The following is an 18,895-nucleotide window of genomic DNA, read 5'->3' as shown; positions in this document are numbered from 1 at the left end:
TTCTTTCATTCTCAAACTTTTTTCCCCCTTCCTTTTCCATGCTTAGTCTCCCTCTGACACGTGTGCCCTTCTTCCTTTCCATTTCTCTTCCTTCCCTCTTTGGTTCCCTTGTCCTCCTCTCTGTTCTCTACCCTCCCTCCATCTCCGAGCTCCTCAGGAAGAAGACAATTTGAAGGCTTTCCGCTTTGCTCTCAGCTGAGAGGCTCCTTCCCTCAAGCCAATCAATGGCAGCCTTTCAGCCCCAGTGGGGCTTGGCAAACATTAGATCAATAAGTTATTAGCACCATTCTGTCAGCTGTAATGTGGAGATTGATCGGGGCCGGGGCTCCTGCATGCTGCCTGGCACTTCCCCAGCCTGATAAAGATGACAGATTAAGGGAATAAGAAAAAGGAATTAAGGAGTCTGGCTGTCAAAGCTGTCACGGGCTGGAGGAGCGCTGTTTTTTTCAGGGGCTGAGTGCAATTGGACATTTAAATGGTGCTACAGGTACAGCTCTACCAGCAACTCTGTCAGAAATCCCTATCCTTAGCATGTGCTTTTCTAAAGAGCTGTTGGGAGGCTTGTCCATGGAGCAGTCAGAGGAGGTAAAGTGGCCATCCAGGACRTTGGAAGGAATATCAGGTTTGTTGGCACAGGCCACACGCAGAAGACGGCACCTAGGCGCCTGCTGAGAGTTGAGTGGTGTTCGTGACACATTACTGTGTCTACCTTTTGGCACGATCAGGTGGTGTATGACTTTCCCCAGTGCCGAAGGAGGATGTCTATGTCAAAGAAAAGGTGCCAATTTTCATACTTCTTATCACAGGTTTAGTGGGGTCATCAAAGAGTACAATGCTAGGAAAAAGAGACATTGATGCTAGACTTACCATCGGGGGCAGCACAGGAAGGGTGAGAGCAGCTGGGATGCAGAGGCCCTCATCTAGTTGAGGTGCTTTACCTGTTGGTGCTCTGCCTTGCCAGGATCACTTTTTCCTTTCTCTTTCCCCAGCTCTTGTGATTACCAGTTCCTGCTCAAACTGATATGGTGAGAATGGGGTGATGGTATCATTTCTCAGATTGATAAACTGAGACCAAACAACCTCTTCCAGAGCAGGTTGTGGCCCCTCTAGGAGACACGTGATCCTTATTGGAACTGAGGTTAAGCCTTCTTATATAAGAAACCTTCTCTCTCCTCCTGCTTTGCCCACTGGAACTTGCTCCTTTTTAGAGCTTGAAAGAGTCCCCAAAAGGCCTGAACTTCCAGCCCACCCTTCCAACCTCATTCTTTAAATCTTTCCTGAGAGAGAACAGGGATTCACAAGTTTGCAGTTGCTAAAAAGCCTCTGTGCAGCATATAAAATGAATCCAGATCTCTCTTAAATGTTATATATCCTTTCCATGAGTGTTTTTCTTACTATGAATATTTACCACCTTTTTGTGTCTCTGTGCATGCTGCAAAAATGAATTTTGTAGGAATATGAGAGACGAGGGGATGTTTGGGCACCTTTAATAAACAGCCTTATTATAGACAGATTGGTGAATGGCTCCAGCATAACCTGCACCTCCCTCTGTTGCATTCCTTGGGAACTGAAAGACTGGGTAGTCCTTTTAGGACGCTAGCTGGGCACATTGAGCGAGCACAAGAAGAAGTGGGAAGCAGCGGGATACTGTTTGCATGGTAGGAGGAAAGGCAGATGGTCTAGTAGYTATAGCTGAGAAATGAGATGCAGGTTCCTTCTCAAGCCTAGGAGAGGATGGCTGGTTTGTTATACATGTGGAGTCCTTCTGCTCAGCTGCTGTCTTGCTCCTGCAACTTTGATGTTGATCTCAGTTAACCCATGTGCAGGAAGAAGTGTGTGACACAAGGCCTGCCTCTGGGTATTGCTTTCTACGTAGTGTGTTGAGATCAGTGAGTGACAACCATTAACTCTTGTCTATTGGAGTCCTTGCCTGCTGTTGAGAGAAGTGAATGGACAACAAGTTTGTCAAGGTCAAGTTTTTTCAAAGTGACCAGGAAAGAGGAAAACCTTTGGCTATTTGATACATTGCATCCTCCCTGCTTTATAGTAAGACCATTAGCTTGTCCCGTTCCTTGCTCCCCGTCGTTCCTTTTCCTCTTCCTGTTTGCAAGAGTTGCTTGTCAAGGGAAGCTTGAAGAGTACTGCAYAGGGAAGGGATATTCCAGCTGAACATTTGCAGAGACCTTGGTTTAGGGTATGGACAGTCCTGAGTCAGGAGTGCCCAGTTTGCTCTGCCTTTTCAAACATTCTTACTAGTAAGTCTGGTATAACTCCTAGTGAAAGGATGCTTCCTGCCCTGTAGAGCTTGCAATCTAAATTTAAATGACAGCCAACAAACAGACACAGATGTGGGGGCATGAAGGAACAAGGAGATAACCCAGAGCAATAGCTAAGGTTTGAAGCCAGCTGCCTGCCATGTCTGTAAAGCCATTAAGCTGACGTGCTGGGTGAAGGATGCTATCTTTGCTGTTATTCCGAGGTCTGCTTTGCTGAACTCCAGCAGTATTTCTCCCTTCCTTGCTAGAACTAACTCTTCCCCAGGACCTGGCACACAACTGTGTTGTTCTAGRATCCCAACTTCCAGAAGCCCACTGCTTCCCTTCCCCCAGCTCCCCCAATTTTTTGTTTCCATTCTCATTGCCCTCAGTGAAATTATGGCCTGTTGTTCCCATGACCTTGTGCTTCACTCTCCCTTTGTTYCATTGATTCCTGCTGGCAAAGGATRGAGCTGAAGAGCAGCCAGATTCCACGTTGCTATGCGTCCACTGCGTGGCCCCTCGTATGCCAACCTTTGTTGTGAGCAGTCCTGGGCCTTCTGGGACTCAGCAAGCTGGTGCTGCTCCTTAAAATCAGGGCAGAGGCACAAGCCCATCASTAGTGAAATAAGTCTCCAGGGTCCTTGCAAACCTGTTGCATTCAGTACAGGAACAGACTGAGCAGCAGGGCTGGAGCACCAGAGTGGTTTGARCAGAGCAGCTCTTCCAGCAGCAGCCTGTTTGTGCCAAAGGAAAGGCTGAATAAACTGAGATGCTGCCAAGACACTTCAGACTGGTTAGTGGGAACTGTTGTCTCCTGGGTTTAAGTTTGATGGGGGAGTCCAGAGCAAGCGAAGATGTTTTCCTATTCTTAAAATGATGTAGAGGAGGGTGAAAAGGGGATTTTTTTTCTCCCCTTTGTTAGATGTTGGCTATTAGAATCTGGGTGATTTCCTATGTAATTTGGCTCAGTTCTGCGTTTACTCTAAACTCCTAGGTCCAAGAGGCTTTCATTGCAAAACCAATGATAAGGATAGGGAGCATGAGATAGGTCTTGATCTCTTCTCATTATTAGTATCTGTAGCATAACACTATGCTACACTGAGAAGAGCTTGGTGTGGTCCCTTGGCCATAACTGGGACTCACCCTGTAGTCTGCTCGTTTAACGACATCGTAAGGGAAAAAATTTTGTGTCTTTCTCATAGTTGTCTACTTCCCTTCTCCAGGTGAAACTCTGTGGTCACTGGGTTATGGGCTGAGTTCTCACCCTGCAGTTGATGCAATGGGTGTCTTTGGTCCATCTTCTCTGCTGCAGATTCCTTGGCAAAGAGTGGAGATAAAGTCTCTCCCTCTTTGGGAAAACCTAGAGATGTGTTTTCTCTAGGTTGGGGCAATTRGCCCAGCTGACCTAGACTTCCAAATCTCCTCTTCAGTAGTAAGACTTGGGATCCTTAGATGTGTTTGTGAACAAGACTGTTAAGTCAAACAGCTCTGTATGGTGCTGGGAGACCCAGGATTACTGTACTGCTGTACAGGAGGTGATGCTTCCATATGACATTCCTACCTGTGGCCTGTAATCATTTTGTCCAAAGTGGACTCTGATCAGACAAAATCCACACTGCCCTGTCTTCTAGCCAGACTAGCTCTATGTTGTCATATCTACTTTCATTCTCCTTTATGGCTGCAAAGCCTGTGGGTGATGCTTCTCTATGGGGGCAGAAGTGCTATCCTCCTCCAGCTGACCTACTTCCCTGGCCTATTTCTAGTTGTTCTTCACTGTAGAAGTGCAGCAGGTGAGAACTAGACTTTCCCTTYCTAGGACAGAGGGGCATAAAACTCATTTTGATTTCTGGGCAAGCTGGATCTTCAGGGAAAATACTTGACTTGATTTCCAAAAAGTTCTCTGGATTGCTGTCTGCACTGCATCGCCGAGAGCAGGAGCCTTGGATGCGATGCAGTATCTGTGGCCCGTGGGAGCCCTGTGGAGGGGGGGGTGTGTGGTCAGCGCTGTGTTGCACCGGTGGCAGAAAGGGATCAGTATGCTCGAGGCTTCCTCTAGCCCTAGCTCGCCTCACTTGCATTGCTGCCATGGCCTAGTTTCATAACATTACTGCTCTACTGATAGTGTCTTTCATTTTCAGCTTAATATTAAAAAATTACCCTCATTTGGCTTCCTTTCAATTGAAATGCTTTGGAGAAGGCAGGAGAGAGGAGGGAAGAGCAGAGATTAAAAGAAAAACAACCAATCTCCCCCAGCCTATCCTCTCCCTTCCCATGCTTCTGTCTGAAGGTGAGGTGTTAGCTTTTATAGGTGCCTAGGCAGAGCAAACACCAATCATTTGGCTTCCTGATTTGTGATTAGCAATACAGTCTCAATGCACAATCTACCTCTGTAAGGTTGATAAGACATCCAGAAGCTGCCCTGCCAACTCATCTGCAAAGTGTATTTGGTTTTGCTGCTGCTGCAAAGTCTGGGGAAGAGAAGCGGTGGCTGCTGCCTTCCCTACCCCGTCAGCCCCTGTCCTGGTTCTTTGTGTGCGGGTTCAAAGAGCGAGTGGGTGCGTGGCCTTTGGGAACAGAGGGATGAATCTGGAGTATAAGGCCTTATAAAAGGGTCTGGGTTCACCGGGTATAGGTGGTGTGCCAAAACTGGGTGTGTGGTTTAAGTTGTAGTGAGGAGAGGATTGGTCCTGTATTACAAATACGTTGCCAGTTAGGTGTTGCCCCAGAATCTGTGAGTTTACTCACAGTGCACTTGTCTCTTCCYTGCTTTGCAGCTAGGAGAGTGAAGAGGAAGGACTGACTTACGAGGCTGGGCTAGAATTCGGAAGACTGGTGTTGTTCAGTCTCGTGCTCTCCTATTGACTCTAAACTCTGGGCAGATTATTAGATCTAGGTATTTTATCTTGCTTCAGTTCTGGCTACTGATGGTAATTATTCCTTTTTCTGTGCTTAGTATCTATTGTGTCAGTTGAGTCCCCAAACTTCTAGGGGCAAGGGCAGTCTCTGATGCATCCCAGGGCTTTACCTTAACAAAGATGAGAGGAAAATCTTCATTTCATGATCTGACTGCCGTAAAAAACAGTGGGGGGCAGGGAAAGGCRACACAAATACTAACCTAGCGTGCATGATTTGGTACTTTGGTACCAAGTGAATGTGAGATGCTGGAAAGAAGKTACTGCAGCTCTCACAAGAGGTTAACAAGCTGATGTAGAGGTCTCTGCAGGGCCAAGTTCAACTCTCAACTGAAGAACTCCTCAAACCTTTCCCTGTGGTCTGACCAGCAGACYGGCACGCCTCGCTGTTCATGCGGCTGCACAGTTGTGTGTGCGCCCAGAGGCAGGTGTTTTGGAGACRTGGGTCTGATGGAGCTGATACTGCTTCAGAGTTACTGCCCTGTCTTGGTGTTCTTGTCCAGTGGGGTGGGAGTGAGACGGGCCTCGCACCCCGTCCTGTTGACATGTCTTGGAATAGCAGGGAATGGCGCTAGTCAGAGTAARTGCCTGGTGGGTGGGTTTGTGGAGGTTGTAGTGGAAAAACAGAAGAGAAGGAGGAATAGGAGGGTGGGTAACAAGGTGCCTTGGTGGAGTTGCGAAATTAAACAATCTTTACTACTTGTGTTACAACTGCTTTAACACATAACTGGTACTTCTGTCACCAGTTTCTCTGTGGAGTCTCTTCTGCCTGAAATACTTTAGAACCAGCCTTGATGGGTTTTGCTGTCTAGGCTGTGACGGGTAAGAAGAGCAATGGGACTTTGTTGTTTCAAAACCGCAAATCTCGGATGAGAACACTTCTGAGGAGAATATATGATCTTGGTCTCGAGGTCTGAGGATTTGCAGCAWAAGACTAACACTTCCAGGAAAAATCAACATGAAGAATGAAGAGACCATGGGGAGGCAGCTTGTGACTCCTTGTGCTGTGTGGCCAGGTACTTCACAGCTCTGATCCTGGCTTGCCAAGCTGATACTGCCTGTGGCTTTGGAGAAGTCACTTAATGGGTAAATTGAGGCTCGAGGGTTGATAAAATTCAAACTGAACTGAAAGGCTGACTCAGCACCTGGAATGTGAAGTGTTTTGAAAATGTAAGTGCTGTCACTGACTGACTCCACCCTTTCCCATCTGATTTCCAGTTGCCGCTGTTTTGTTGTATTTGCTTTGGTTTTTGCTTACGGACAGTTGCAAACCTCCGCAGTTGTCTCTGAGTGCTAGTTTTGCTAACAACTGAGGTGACGACAAGGTCGTAGCAAGATCAGATTGGAGGCGGCTTGTGCTCTTTAAAACCTTGAAACGCCGCTTGTAACTTTGCGGAGTTCCAGAGCTGCCCTTTGCGTAAGGCCTTGCCGGGCAGCGCTGCCTCTGCGCCTCCGCTCTGATCGCGGCGCTGCCCGGGCTGCGCCAGCTGCGGGCCCGTACCCCGGCTGCCTTGGTGGCTGTGACGCGAAGGCAGGAACCTGCGCTTGCTTAGCTGAGCTTGAAGTAATGCAGAGTGACTCTGAGTATGAAGGACACTTGCTTGGCTTGAAAGGTCACCCGGAACGGAAACAATTTTGTTACTCTGATCGGTAGCACCGAGGGGTTTTGTAACCTTTCTTGATAACGCGCATCAGGCAAATTGCAGAAGCTTTGCGTGCATGTTGTCGCGTAGCACATAGGCAGGTGCAACCTATGTTCACTCAGACATGGTACTTGTGAGTTTTTTCTTTTTAAGATGCTGCATCTTTAACAAGCCCTTGATAGATGAGAATTTGATGCTTGCAGTGACAAACAGTCTCTTCCTTCCTGCCCATATGCAACATCATGCTTTCAGTTTCCCCAGCATTATTATGGGAGGATATTGATTTTAAATCTGTTCGGGGATGCTGTAATTGTATATTAGATATTTTGTGTTGGTTTGTAGGGCTCCACTAATGCAAAAGGCTTGAGCGTTTCCGTACAATTTAGAGAGGGAAGATTGCTAAGGACCTTGAGGTTTTCAAGAGGAGAGAGGGAGGGAGGGAGGGAGGAAAAAAGAGAGAGAGAGAGTGTGTGTGTGTGGTAGGAAGATTCAGAGATCTGTGTTGTGCTTTTTGTGTGTGTGTGTATGTGTTGTTTTTTTCCTCCCTTTTCTCTCCCCTMGTTGCTTTGCATCAGGGCATGAAAGGAGTGGAAACACCAGGGGGACAAAAGGCAACAGAACAAATGATGAAACTCAGTAAGGAAATCAACTGGATTCGGAATTTATAGCTTTAAAACATTGCATTGATCAGTGTGTGAATAGTCATTATGTGCCTTTGGACTGCGTGATTAGGAAAACAGATCAAGGCTCTCAAGATGATTTTTCTTATTTTGATATTTTTTCCTCTGCCTGTAGAGTGTGTGTGTGTGAGTGAGAGAAGCAAAATACCTAAGTCTCTCTGGTTGATTATGCAAAGAGGAAAGTACAGGCTTATCTGATACTCAGGTTTCTCGTCTCTCTTCTAGATGAAATTTTAGGCAAGAGAAGAGTATGTTCTCCCAACAGCAGCAGTGAGTGTCCTTTAGAAAGCAAGAAAGCCCGAAGCGAGTCCCCGAAGGGTAAGTGCTGCTTCTCCCTCCCCCATCCCCTTCCCCTTTTCCTCTTTTCTTAAGAGTGGAACTTAATTGAAATTAGGGGGGGGGGGGTGAAGGGAGGGTTGCAAGAGGCGGTGGTGCAGCGGGAGCTGTGAGTATCCAGCTCTGAGGATGCATGAGGAAGGCTACCAGTGCACTGTGCTCCCTAATCGGAGAGTCAGCAGGGGAATTGCCTCTTAATTAGAATAATTATATTATGATTTAAAAAGCAAGCTGCAGCTTTTGAGGTAGATCTTAGGGGTGTTTCTACTCTTCGTGCAGAATATCTTGACTAGATGTTTATTATTGAAAATGTACCCGGGTTTATGGCATCTGTTCCTTTAAAAGGAAAAGGGGAAGCTTAGCAGGGAGGATAGGGCTGCCTGGTTGTTCTGTATGCATTTATGGTACTGTTCCTATAGAGATGGAATCTGCAGAAGGTTTCTTTTTTTAGAGATTATTTAAATATTCTTTTTTGTTTTATGGCTACTTCCTATAAACATCATTTTAAAACTTTCTTTGTAACTGGTGGAGTGGGTAATGGAGCCTGCAGTTAATGAGTTTGTCTCGGAGGTTGTGCAAATGAGGTTTTGCAGGCCAATGAGGTTTTGCAGGCCGTTCACTTAGAGGCTTTGTTGTTAAAGTTCAAGCTAATTAGCTGTCAGTAGTGCCCACCTCAATCACTGTTGCCTAACTTGCACTCTTTTGCCCCTTAAAAAAAAATAAATAAAAAGGAAGGCTGGCTGCCTGGAACTCGATCCTGTTTCTTGGGTTTGGAGCCCAGCAGCCGAGACTCTTCAAGGTGTGCGCTCTATTAAGCAATACAGGGAATCCCAAAGGRCGGGTGTATGCAGCAGTTGGTCCTGAAGTTTTCTTAAAATAAGTACCTCTATCATGATGTGTAGGATTTATTGCAGGGTCCTGTATTACATCTTAACTTTATGTTATGTTATTTTATATAGTTGATTCCTGACTCCTTGCCCCCAAATCACGATCTGAAAGGCAACATGCTCTGAAAGRATCTTGAATGTCACTTTCTATAATGTTGCTAACACTACCTAAGAACATCCTAAATCTTTTCTTTCATGTAATTCTCTCGTGCCTGTTAACTAATTATTCCAGATATTTTTTTACTTGGCTTTTCTGAAAGGTGTGAAGAGATACCCTACATACTACTACTCTTCACCTGTTTTCCCTGAATTATTCATCTGCCCTTTTCCTGTTACTGTCAAAACTTCTAGCAGATGTACAGGTATGTTCCAGCGGGATGCTTCTCTGGATGCTGAAATGCATTTGTCATATAGCATAAGACTTGTGTAACACAATCCTTGCACCTGCTGTTTGCTTTCCTATTTCTGCTGGTCTGGTTATTCCAAGACAATGAATACAGAACGGTTGGGGTTGGAAGGGACCTTTAATGATCATCTGGTCCGTAAAAGTACGTACTTCGGTTGCTGTTACTTGGATTTGTTTTCTCTCTGGCTTGGCTGAGAATAGGTGAAACTTTAATCAAGGTGTCTGAAACCAAACTATAGTTTTCAGATTCACCCTAGTAAAGGGCCCAAACTTGCACAAATCAATGTTTTTGCCATTGGAGCAGCAGGGTCAAGTGATCCCATTCTGCTCTTTCCCTTGTCCTTCCCCCCATTTTTGTTTACTTGAGTGGGTTGAGGGCAGCGTGAGGCAGATAAGAAACAACCCTTGGCTTTGCTCAGTGCATTCGGTTTAAATTCTGCTCTTTAACTCTGAGTGACTCAGTCAGGGATTCCCTTGACTCGTTTAGAGAGGTGCTTCCAGGAAGCCCTGAATAAAAGCAAACTTTAATTTTCCACTCCCACTTTTTTWWTYYYMRRAARSCYTYCCTACCCTTTAAAGCAGTGTAAGGTGGCATGGAATTTCTGTATTTATTTATTTATATATTTACACACACACATATACATGTTTATATATGCATTCATAAATGAAATACATACACATGTATTTCATATATTTTATGGCAATATGTGTGTATTTACACATATATATGTATATATTTTATAAATGCATATATATTTATAAAATTATAGATACATATATATTACATTATATCAGGGCTGGTCTTTCCAACGCCATGCATGTGTTTGAAGATGGGGTTTTGCTGGTGCCAGCACATCATCACAGGAGGGAGGGGGAGTAGGGGCACTTATCTACCCAGTCGCTGCCATGAGAATGGGGAAGAGGGCAGGGCTGAAGCTGGTGTTCCTGTGTCTTAAGCCCCGAACAGCTGAGAGCTCCTGGGAGGCTTCCCATCCTGCTGGCAGCTAGGTAGCGTTACGGTGGCACCGGTTCCGTGGAGGGACGGAGGAAGCGTTCCCAGCCCTGCGCTGCAAGGTGGTGGTCAGAAGCAGAAGGATCTCTGCTGCCTGACAGTCCCAGGGACCCTGGTGACTAGCTGCCTGGAATTGGGGCCTCCTGGCGCCGCCGCTCCGCTCCGCGGGGCGTGCAGCCCGGGCTGGGAGTCTCCCGCTCCGCCGCGCGCTCGCCCCGGCGCGGCTCTTGCTCGGGGCCCAGCTGCACTGTCTCCAAACAGCCTTTTGAAGAGGAGAAGTGACCCCGCGCCCGCGGCACATCTCGCTCTGCCGCGGCTGCGCCTGACAAGGCGAGCAGAACGGAGGCAGCCGAGTAAATCACTCCCGCTCTGACTGAGTGAAAAAACACCTGTAGGGCTGGAAGCCCTTCCAGCGGGGGAGCAGAAGCCGTCCCTCCCCCCTCCGCAGTGCTTGCAGCGTGCACGCCAGAGATCAAAGGAGAGCCCTATCTCGGTGGAAGCAGGGCCGCGCCGGCGCTGCTGTCAAGCGGAGCAGAACGTGCTCGCGTCTAATATGGAAATGCAAGCGTATCAGAGGCTCCGAGCGAGGGCTGTGCTGGCAGGTCACGGAGGAAGCTTTCTCCCTGGGAGACAATTCCCCAAGTAAAAACCCTCACTCCCGTGGCAACAGCATGTCTGGAGATCTGTTTCTCCAATACTTTGAGACGTGGAATAAAACTGAAGCRTGCAAAAAGAGAAAATCAGTAAGAATATTTTTGTTCCTATTGGAACCGCTGAAAAATCTGGTATAAGCTTCATCACTTGGCAAGATTTAAAACTAGGCTGGACTAAGTGCTGGAAAATCCACGGTAGGGAACAATGTTGCACTGGCCCCCTGGGGTGGGCTGATGACCTCATTCACTGCTCTTTCTACCATTCTTTTTTTCTTTGCTATTGTAGATCATTTTAAACAAAACAAAATCTTACTGCATCTTTGGTTAATGAAGTAGACCAGAACTGGAGCTGGACTGCAGCTGAGCAATTCAAATCCAGCCTCTGTCAGTTTTTGCTGGGAGCAGGGGGCTGTCTGGATCCACATCTTGTTCGGTTGCCAAATCAAACAATTGAAGGGCTATTTGGTCCCGTTCTTGCTAAAATTGAAGTTGGCAGTAACCTCGCTGCCCCCAAGCCCGCGCTGGTGGGTGTGGTGGGAGCAGGCACGGGAGATGGCAGCGAAGACGCTGGAGGTGCTGACCGAGACCTGCCGTGGCACCTGGGGCGAGGTGGTTCGCAGCAGTGTGCCGTCCCTTTTCCAAGGGTCGGATGGCCTTTGCAGTCCCGCACGGCAGCTCCGTACCGGGAGCACTGGTCTATCGCAGGCCTGGGGCAACGGAGGGGAGACAGCCTGGGGGGTCCTGCGCCCACAGGCTCCTCCGAAGCCGGCTCCTGAGCTGGCGGGGGAGGCAGAGCCTTGGAAAGGCTTGGCGAGAGGCCGCGCAGCAGCGCCGCGTGGCTCGGGCCGAGCGGGCAGCCCGCCTGCTCCGAGAGCCCCGGCCCGCCGCGGTGCCGGAGAGCCGTGCCCCGCGAGCCGCCCTGCCCGAGGCCGTGCCGCACCTGCTGGCTCGGAGAGATTTGAYGAGATCAGTCTCCCGCATTACCCCGGTAATGACAAAAGCAGACAGAAAAGCTTCAGCAGAGCTGGAATTATCGCTGGCTGAGTCATGTGGAATCTTCAAGTTTTAAGCGTGGAAATCCAGCCTTTCTCCGCAGACTCCTCCTTCCTCTCAGCCTGCCCTTGCCACCCCCAGCCYCCCCCTTCTTTGGGCTGAAATCTGCTCTGAGGCTGATCGGATAGAGTTTATGGTAATTCGGTGTTATTAACCCCCCTCCCCCCCCTTTTTTTTTTCTCTCTAATGACACAGCTGTGAAGGGGGGGAGAAACGACCCTCATTGATTTTTCCGAAGTCGGGACTGTGGCATACGGCTTTGTTTCCTAGACCTTTGGTTGAGATCATCAGGAGAGAGCTGAAGCGTTGGCGCAGGCCTGGGTGTCGGGGGGGGACAGACAGTGTTGCGCAGCCTTGGTCGGGTTGGTAAGTGATGCGCGGAGCCCAGGGCAGGGGCCCAGCTCCTGGTGCCTCCYGGCTCGAAGCAGGCTGTGAGCCTGCGAGCTGCACAGGCGGTCTGGGCACCCTAACACACACACACAGGTCACTGGGGCGGGGATCAGCGATTGCAGATATAGCCGTGAAATGCGATGGTGAGTGAGAGTCCTTGCTGAGCCCTGCTGCTGGCCCRAGTTGGAGGGACCAGTCGTTTCCTTCTTGCGGAGGAAGAGTGCCTTGTGAGCTGCTGATGCAACGATGCTTTTTTTTCTTGCAGCTTTGCACAGGTCCAGTTGATTTTTTTTCCTGCGGAGGAGATGATTTCTTTGTTGCATGGGAGAATAGCATCCCCAAGTTTGGAGCCACTGCACGCGTGGTTTTGTCATGAGTCTGGTGGCAGACAGCACTTACCACTGATGGCCTCTTGCACTGAACAGTTGAGGCAAAAGTGGAACAGCCTCTAAGCTACTGTGGCAGAGCCACATCTGTGGGTGCTGTTTCTTGGACAGCACTTGTTTTTGCGGCAGACTGTCTCGTAGCCCCTTTCTCACCCGAGATRCATCCAAAGCTCTTTTCCCGGCAAGGTGCCCAGCACCTGCGTGTTCRTTACAGTGCTAACAGGGGTGTAAAATAAGTGGCCTGTGCTGAGAGCTGCTGCCTTGACTTTGGAGCCATCCTGGCATCACAGCCAGCTGTCATGGGGCCTGAAGCACTCTGACTGAGAAACGAGGTGGACTGGGGAGCAAGAATCTGGGGTGCGTGCCTTAAGGTGGTCTTGCGGCTGTAGCGTAGTGTGAGCCCTCCCTGCTGCCTCTCTCCCCTTCTGCCTGTTTAAATAGTTATTGGGAGTTCCTCTGCAAGTAATGAAAAGGTTTTGCCTGTGGGGAAGATCCACAATAAAATAGTGTTAAAGCTGCAGCTGCCAGGGCAGAGAAACGGTAATTACTCTTGGGTTCTGCTTACAGTAAACACAAAGCTGCTGTGGTTTCATCTCCCTGGCTGTTAGATCGGGATCCTGCTGCCCAGGGAGCAGGCAGGGCCTTCCTTCCTCAAGGAGCCTCAGTCCTGCGCTGTGCAGTCACGCCAGGAGGATGGAAAGGAAGGGATGCTCGGTGTAACTGCAATGGCCACGGGGTGCTTAGCCACATAGACGGGTCTGAAACAGCCTGCTTCTGCGACTTCCCCCCAAGAGGTGGACCATCGGGTGGACTGTCATCACTCTTGTGCAGTTCTCGGCATCACCTGAAGTAGGTGCTTGAACGTGTCTCTAGTGACAGGTCACGCTATTGTGTCTCTAGCTCTGAGCCGTGTTTGGGAACACGGGCGGGAGAGGTGTTTGTCTGCTTAGGTATTAGTTGAGAAAAGAACTTGCATCCCCTAAGGTGAAAGGGTGAGAACGCAGTTAAGTCTTTCATCCTGCCTGTCCTCTTTTCCCCCTTTGGAGCAATGAGCTTGCTTGCAATTTTGTTTGATCATAATGCAGTGCTTTTGGCTTTAAAAAATTTCGTGAGTTCTTGGTTTATCGTTTAGGCTAAAGTGTATACGTCTGTGCTAGATGCAAGGAAAACCTTGTATGTATGCGTGCGCACTGGTGTGCTGTGGCAATTGAAGCTGTGCACTTTTCTGTACATAAATGGTTTGCGTGTTTGGAGGATTAGTGAGCGGTGGGTGTGTATTCGCTCCATGTAGTGGTACCTTTCAGACCATGAAGATAGCTGGGTTTGGCAGCTTGGTAGGTCAAGTTCAGCGTGTATGAGATGGTTGTGGGAGATGGTGCTAACTCCCCGTTGCCCCCCTTTTCTGATTCTTTTGCCCTGTGCGTGTGCCTCTGATTGTCTGTGGTATTCTTTTGTGGAAAACGACTCCAAATCTTTCTGCTCTTCAGAGAACTCCCATACGCCTCTGCTCGAGGACTCGGTGACTCAGATGACCCCAGAGGAGCACTACAGACGCATGATGTCGGCACTGAACGAACACAGCACGTTTGAAGAGCAGCAGCAGCAGCGTCTCTACCAGCTGGCCAACAGCATGGCAGTGCCCAGCCATGGAGGTACAGGCTGTGAGGGCGGGAAGACGAGGGGCTGGGTATGCCGCTGAGTGTAGGTCTCGTAGGACTCTGCTGAATCCCGCGTGTGTGTGTGCATGTGGAGGACGTACGGGCTGCGGTATCACGTCTCGCGCAGCGAATGCAGGTGGTGCTCCGGGGGGCCTGCAGACCCTCTGCCTGCCGCGGCTGCGGGTGCATCTGTTCTCGGTTGTCTGCAAGTGGCAATGCCTTCTGCAGTCACCTGTGGGGGCTCAGCGCCCCGTTACTGCAGAGAACTGGCCGCAGCCTTGTTGCTGGCTGTTTTGCAGTGTGGGGGGGTCCTTCTCTTCCTTGGTTTCGGGAGTTAATGTCAGTCTAAATGCTCAGAAACCACARAAGAAGTCTCGTTTGGATCACAGTGTGGAGCGAGGGGAGTGAGCGTTGGTGTAATGCAGGGGAGTTTTGCGATGTAGGCCATTTGCTGACGAGATCTGAGGCAGCAGGATGATGATGCAGGATTTGTTTGAGCGTTGATAATTTTAGGTTTGGAAAGTTTGTGCAGAAATTGCTACAGGCAGACATGACGTGAGCTGATGTTAATGACCTTTCACCTTTGTGAGGATTAAATGCCCTGTGTTTTTAGGGACTACTGAAATATGCAGGTGAAGCAAAGGTGCTGTAAAGACAGCTCAGCAGACTGRTGCTGAAGTCAGTGGGACAGATTCATCCATGATATCAGATACCATCTGCTGAAAGCAACTGTATTTACATCATCAAGGATTAATCTGGTCCTTCACTAGTTGAAACCAGATCTGCTATGGAAAAGTGAGGGAGGACTTGCTGAAAGGGAGAGAACCTCTTCTACATACAGTATATGCTCAGGTGATGAGGGCTTCCTCGGAGCATCGCCGGGAGGACCTGTGGGTAGCAGCTTCAAGCAGTAACAAACTGTCCGCAGACCTCTTCAGGGTGGTGCAGTTCTCTGGCGCCGAGCCGTGCGCTGTGGATAGCTGCGGGAGTCCCTGGTCCTTCTTTAGTTGGGGCCTGCTGCGTACGATGCGTGTGGTGCTTTTATAGCTCCGTGATACCTGCCTGTCCGCTGTTTCTAGGCTTCAGTATTTCTGCAGGATAATACAGAAGTTCTGCACTGACATCTGTGCTCAAGAAAACACATCCTGCTCTTTAAAAGSGTCTGGCGTTTGTACAGTTGCATGAATGCAGTGAGGGCAGAATCCAAAGCCTGGTCCTGACGCAGCCTCCACCTTAGCAGGTGCGTTTGTCCCGTGCTGCTGCCCTCTCCTGAGGGGAGAGGAGAAAGGCGCGGCGGTACCAGGATCTGCTGGCTCCTGCATGGACTGGAGCGCTGCTGAGAGGTTTTACCCTCGATGGTGGAGGAAGCATGGCTAAATCCTGCTCGGGTGCGGGATCSCGCGCCGTGCCTAAAGGGGCACCAGGCAGCCGCGGGAGCCACCTCGGGAAGGGCTCTGCGGAGCGCCGGAGCCGCCTGCGTTGCTGCACGTGCTCCGCGGTCCAGCCTGCGTGCAYGCCCTGCCTCGCCTGAGACGAGCGAAGCGTGCCGGCGCGGGCTCGGCTTTGGCCGCGGTGAAAAGCCGTGCGGTGTACCTGAGCCCTCTGGTGCTGGAGAAGCTRCAGAGGGGCTGGCTGAGTGACTGAGGCTGAGCAGGGCCGAGGAAGAGCTGACGCTGTTCAGTCTTGGAAGCAGGGGGTTGAAGCACCACTGGAAACCAGTTTGGTGCGAGACTGTGTGCCCCTGTGCTGCTTCCTGCCYGAGGCCCCGGAGGGCTGGCTCCGGAGAAGGAGCACCAGCAGCACCAGCAAAGCATCCAGCAGGAGCTGGGGGAGAATTTCCAGTCTGCAGTGTAAATCCCAGGGCTGCTGCTTAGGCTGACGGAGAGGCTGCTGCGGAGGGGCCCTTCCCCCGGCTTCTCTGGGGGCRGGAAGGCGATCCCTTTTGCTGTAGGGTGAGGATTCACTCATCAGCAGAGGCTCGGCATAAACACAGTGCAGCGAGCGTGGCGCGTACCTCTGTGCAAGTACAGCACGWAGGTACGGAGCAAGGTGCGCTGCAGGGCTGGGGTGTCCACACGTGTGCTGTGCGCACAGGCCCAGTGTGCAAAGGACGGTCTGTAACAAGCATCGTGTGCGAAAGGCTGAGGTATCCCACGGGCTGATGCTGAATATCCATGGACGCTGGTCTGCGTAGACCACATYGAATACACCGGAGCACGTACTCTGTACAAAATGTGCTATACGTATCTGTGTAGTAATACACAGTYGTAGTGTAGCGCTTAACCCGGGCGCCGGAGGGTGTGGACATGCAGAGCATGTACATCCAGGCAGCGTGTGTGCTGCATAACAGCTGGTGTCACCCCCTCCTCCCCCCGTGTAATGAGTAAAGTAGCTCATTGCATTAAAAGCCTGACGTATTTTTTATGATTATGATTAATTTGTCTCTTCAGCAGTTGCTGGGGGAGGGGTCACAGTGAGGTTTTGGGGTGGGCACAGGGAGAAAAGGAGTCTGCACAGACAGACTGTCTTGTGCAACATTGACAAGGCAAAACTTGGTGTGTTTTGGGTTGTCTCCCCACCACAGGGCTCTGGTTGTGCTATAAATTATTAGTKCCAGTACAAAGCGCAGTTTATCTGCGGGCTCGCATGGAGGCACCAATAACATTAATAATTTAAAAAATGTTAATAATTTAAAAATCTTTTTTAAAATTGCTTTTGCCCCCCCTTCCCCGTCCCCGTTCTCCCAGCAGCATTCATCCCGCGTTCTGAATTCAGTCTGTCTGCGTGCCTGGAACCTCCATCCGCCAGCGTCCCCCTGTCAATCAAGCTGATTTCCCAACTGTCAGAGTGCAGGATTGTAAATAAGGGATCCTCGGGGAGGGGAGGAGGGCTGTGCTGGGAGGCAGGGGCACAGGGAAGGGGAGGGGGGAGAGAGGAGAGGCGAGCGTGTGCGTGTGGGGGGTTGTTGCGGTCATTCAGGATCAATGCAGCTTCTGGAACTGGCTGCACGCCAGACTTCTAAATTACAGGCACTGTGGCAATAAGGAGTGACCTGGGTTTTTCAGATAATTAATTTATAAACATCGAAGGTGCATGGTCTCTGGCTTGGAGATTTCTCTAGGCTTTTTATGTGATCTAATGGGGCTTGCTGTTTCACTCTCTCTTACATATCTTTGCAGTTCAGAATTGTAGATCATTTTAATGTTTGTTCCCTCATTTGAGGGGCTGGTGCATGCACAGATGCAATGTGGCTAGAAATATTCAAGGACCAAAGTCCTGCTTATTGACAACACAAATTGCAGCTATGACAGTATTTCTGTCCCAGCTTGCTGTCCCACCACTGGGCTCCAGCCCTGACCATCCCAAAAATGTTTGGGATTCGAACTGGACTGGACATGTCGTGTGGATAATGGGAACATGCAGGGCAGGGAACTCCAGAAATGGAAGGAAAATAGCACCCTAGTAAAAGAAAGCAGGGAGAGGGCAAATGTTTCACTGTCAGGATGCTACAGTACTCTTGCCTGGACTTTGCCTTAGGAATCGGATGCCGGGGAGGACTAATATGCTAGTGCATGCAAAGTGCTTTGGAATTGCAGTATATGAGTTGTTCCTGGCCAAGGTTTGCTCATTAGGATAAACCTTCCTCTCCTTCCCCTCCCGGCTGTATTTTGTTCCCCTTTGCAGAGTGTATGAAGGAGGTTTCCAGCAAGTGTGCGTGTGTGTGCATGTGTTTCCTGTGTGTCATGTGAATTGCAGCAGAGGTTCTTTTGTGGGATTATCAGGCAGGTTGTGTATCAGGTGTCCTCAGATAAACGGGGGACTCCAGATGCCTAGCCGCAGAAGAGTAGCGCTCTGCAGTAAGCCTCTTCCAGTGCAACTGGTACCTGYGCTTGTGTCACCTGACCTCCTCGGGGGTCTGCGAGCTGTGGTGCGCGKGGGGGAAGGCAAGCGGAGCCGCACGCTGTGGTACTTGCATCGCCCGCCCTCCTTGGAGCACCCTGCGAGCCCCAGGTTGACGTAGGTGTGCGATACGTCTGGCCGGGCGGCATTGCCCGTCGCGTGGCGCTGGCGGGAGTGGGGGCAGCCTGTCTGGACTGGCACCCACCCTGGACTGACCACACGTGCGGGTGGCCTGCCGACGCGCCGCTGGCCACAGCCGCTGCGCGGTCTGCGGTGGTGCCGCAGCGGTGCGGGCTTAGCGAGGGGTGCACCTCTGTTCTGGCCTGTGCTCTGAGGGAGGGGCCGTGCCTAAGGCTGGAGGGGGCCCTTCGGGCACCCCCCGCCTCCCCGGGCCTGCGGCAGCGCTGGGCATGTACCGGGCTCCGGGGCGGGGAGGCGGCGCAGGTGCCGCGGCTGGCTCGGGAAACCTCCCGCTCCCCTCTGCCTCCCCCAGCCCTCGCTCGCTCGCTCCCTCCCTCCAACAGGAAGGCAATTAAACAGCAATCCACCCCCTCCCGTAGTTGCACAATTTCCTCCGCTGCCAAACTCCCTCGGCGGCGGAGGCGGATCCCGCCAGGAGCCTGCTCTGCCGCGTGAGAGCCGGGGCCGGGAGCCGCGGGCGGGCCGGGAGCCGCGGGCCGGCCGCGCTCCCCCGCCTCCCCGGCGCCCGACAGCTCGCCCG

General features: G+C 50.6%; 1 protein-coding gene across 3 annotated transcripts in view; it reads left to right on the top strand.

The window, feature by feature from the left end:
• The window catches only part of SAMD11 (sterile alpha motif domain containing 11), a 129,365-nt gene that overhangs the window by 83,393 nt on the left and 27,077 nt on the right, over positions 1-18,895 (top strand). For all 3 annotated transcript variants that reach the window (XM_085298972.1, XM_085298971.1, XM_085298973.1), the window contains 2 exons: positions 7,719-7,811; positions 14,104-14,268. In XM_085298972.1, coding sequence (XP_085155098.1) covers positions 7,719-7,811; positions 14,104-14,268 — 258 coding nt within the window. The remainder of the gene's footprint in view (positions 1-7,718; positions 7,812-14,103; positions 14,269-18,895) is intronic.

This window comes from Rhea americana, unplaced genomic scaffold (genome assembly GCF_003343005.1).
Source record: "Rhea americana isolate MKP2758 unplaced genomic scaffold, rheAme1 scaffold_143, whole genome shotgun sequence".
Classification (NCBI taxonomy): Eukaryota; Metazoa; Chordata; class Aves; order Rheiformes; family Rheidae; genus Rhea; species Rhea americana.
Note: the sequence above shows the minus strand (reverse complement) of the source record. Positions and strands in the feature narration are given on the sequence as shown.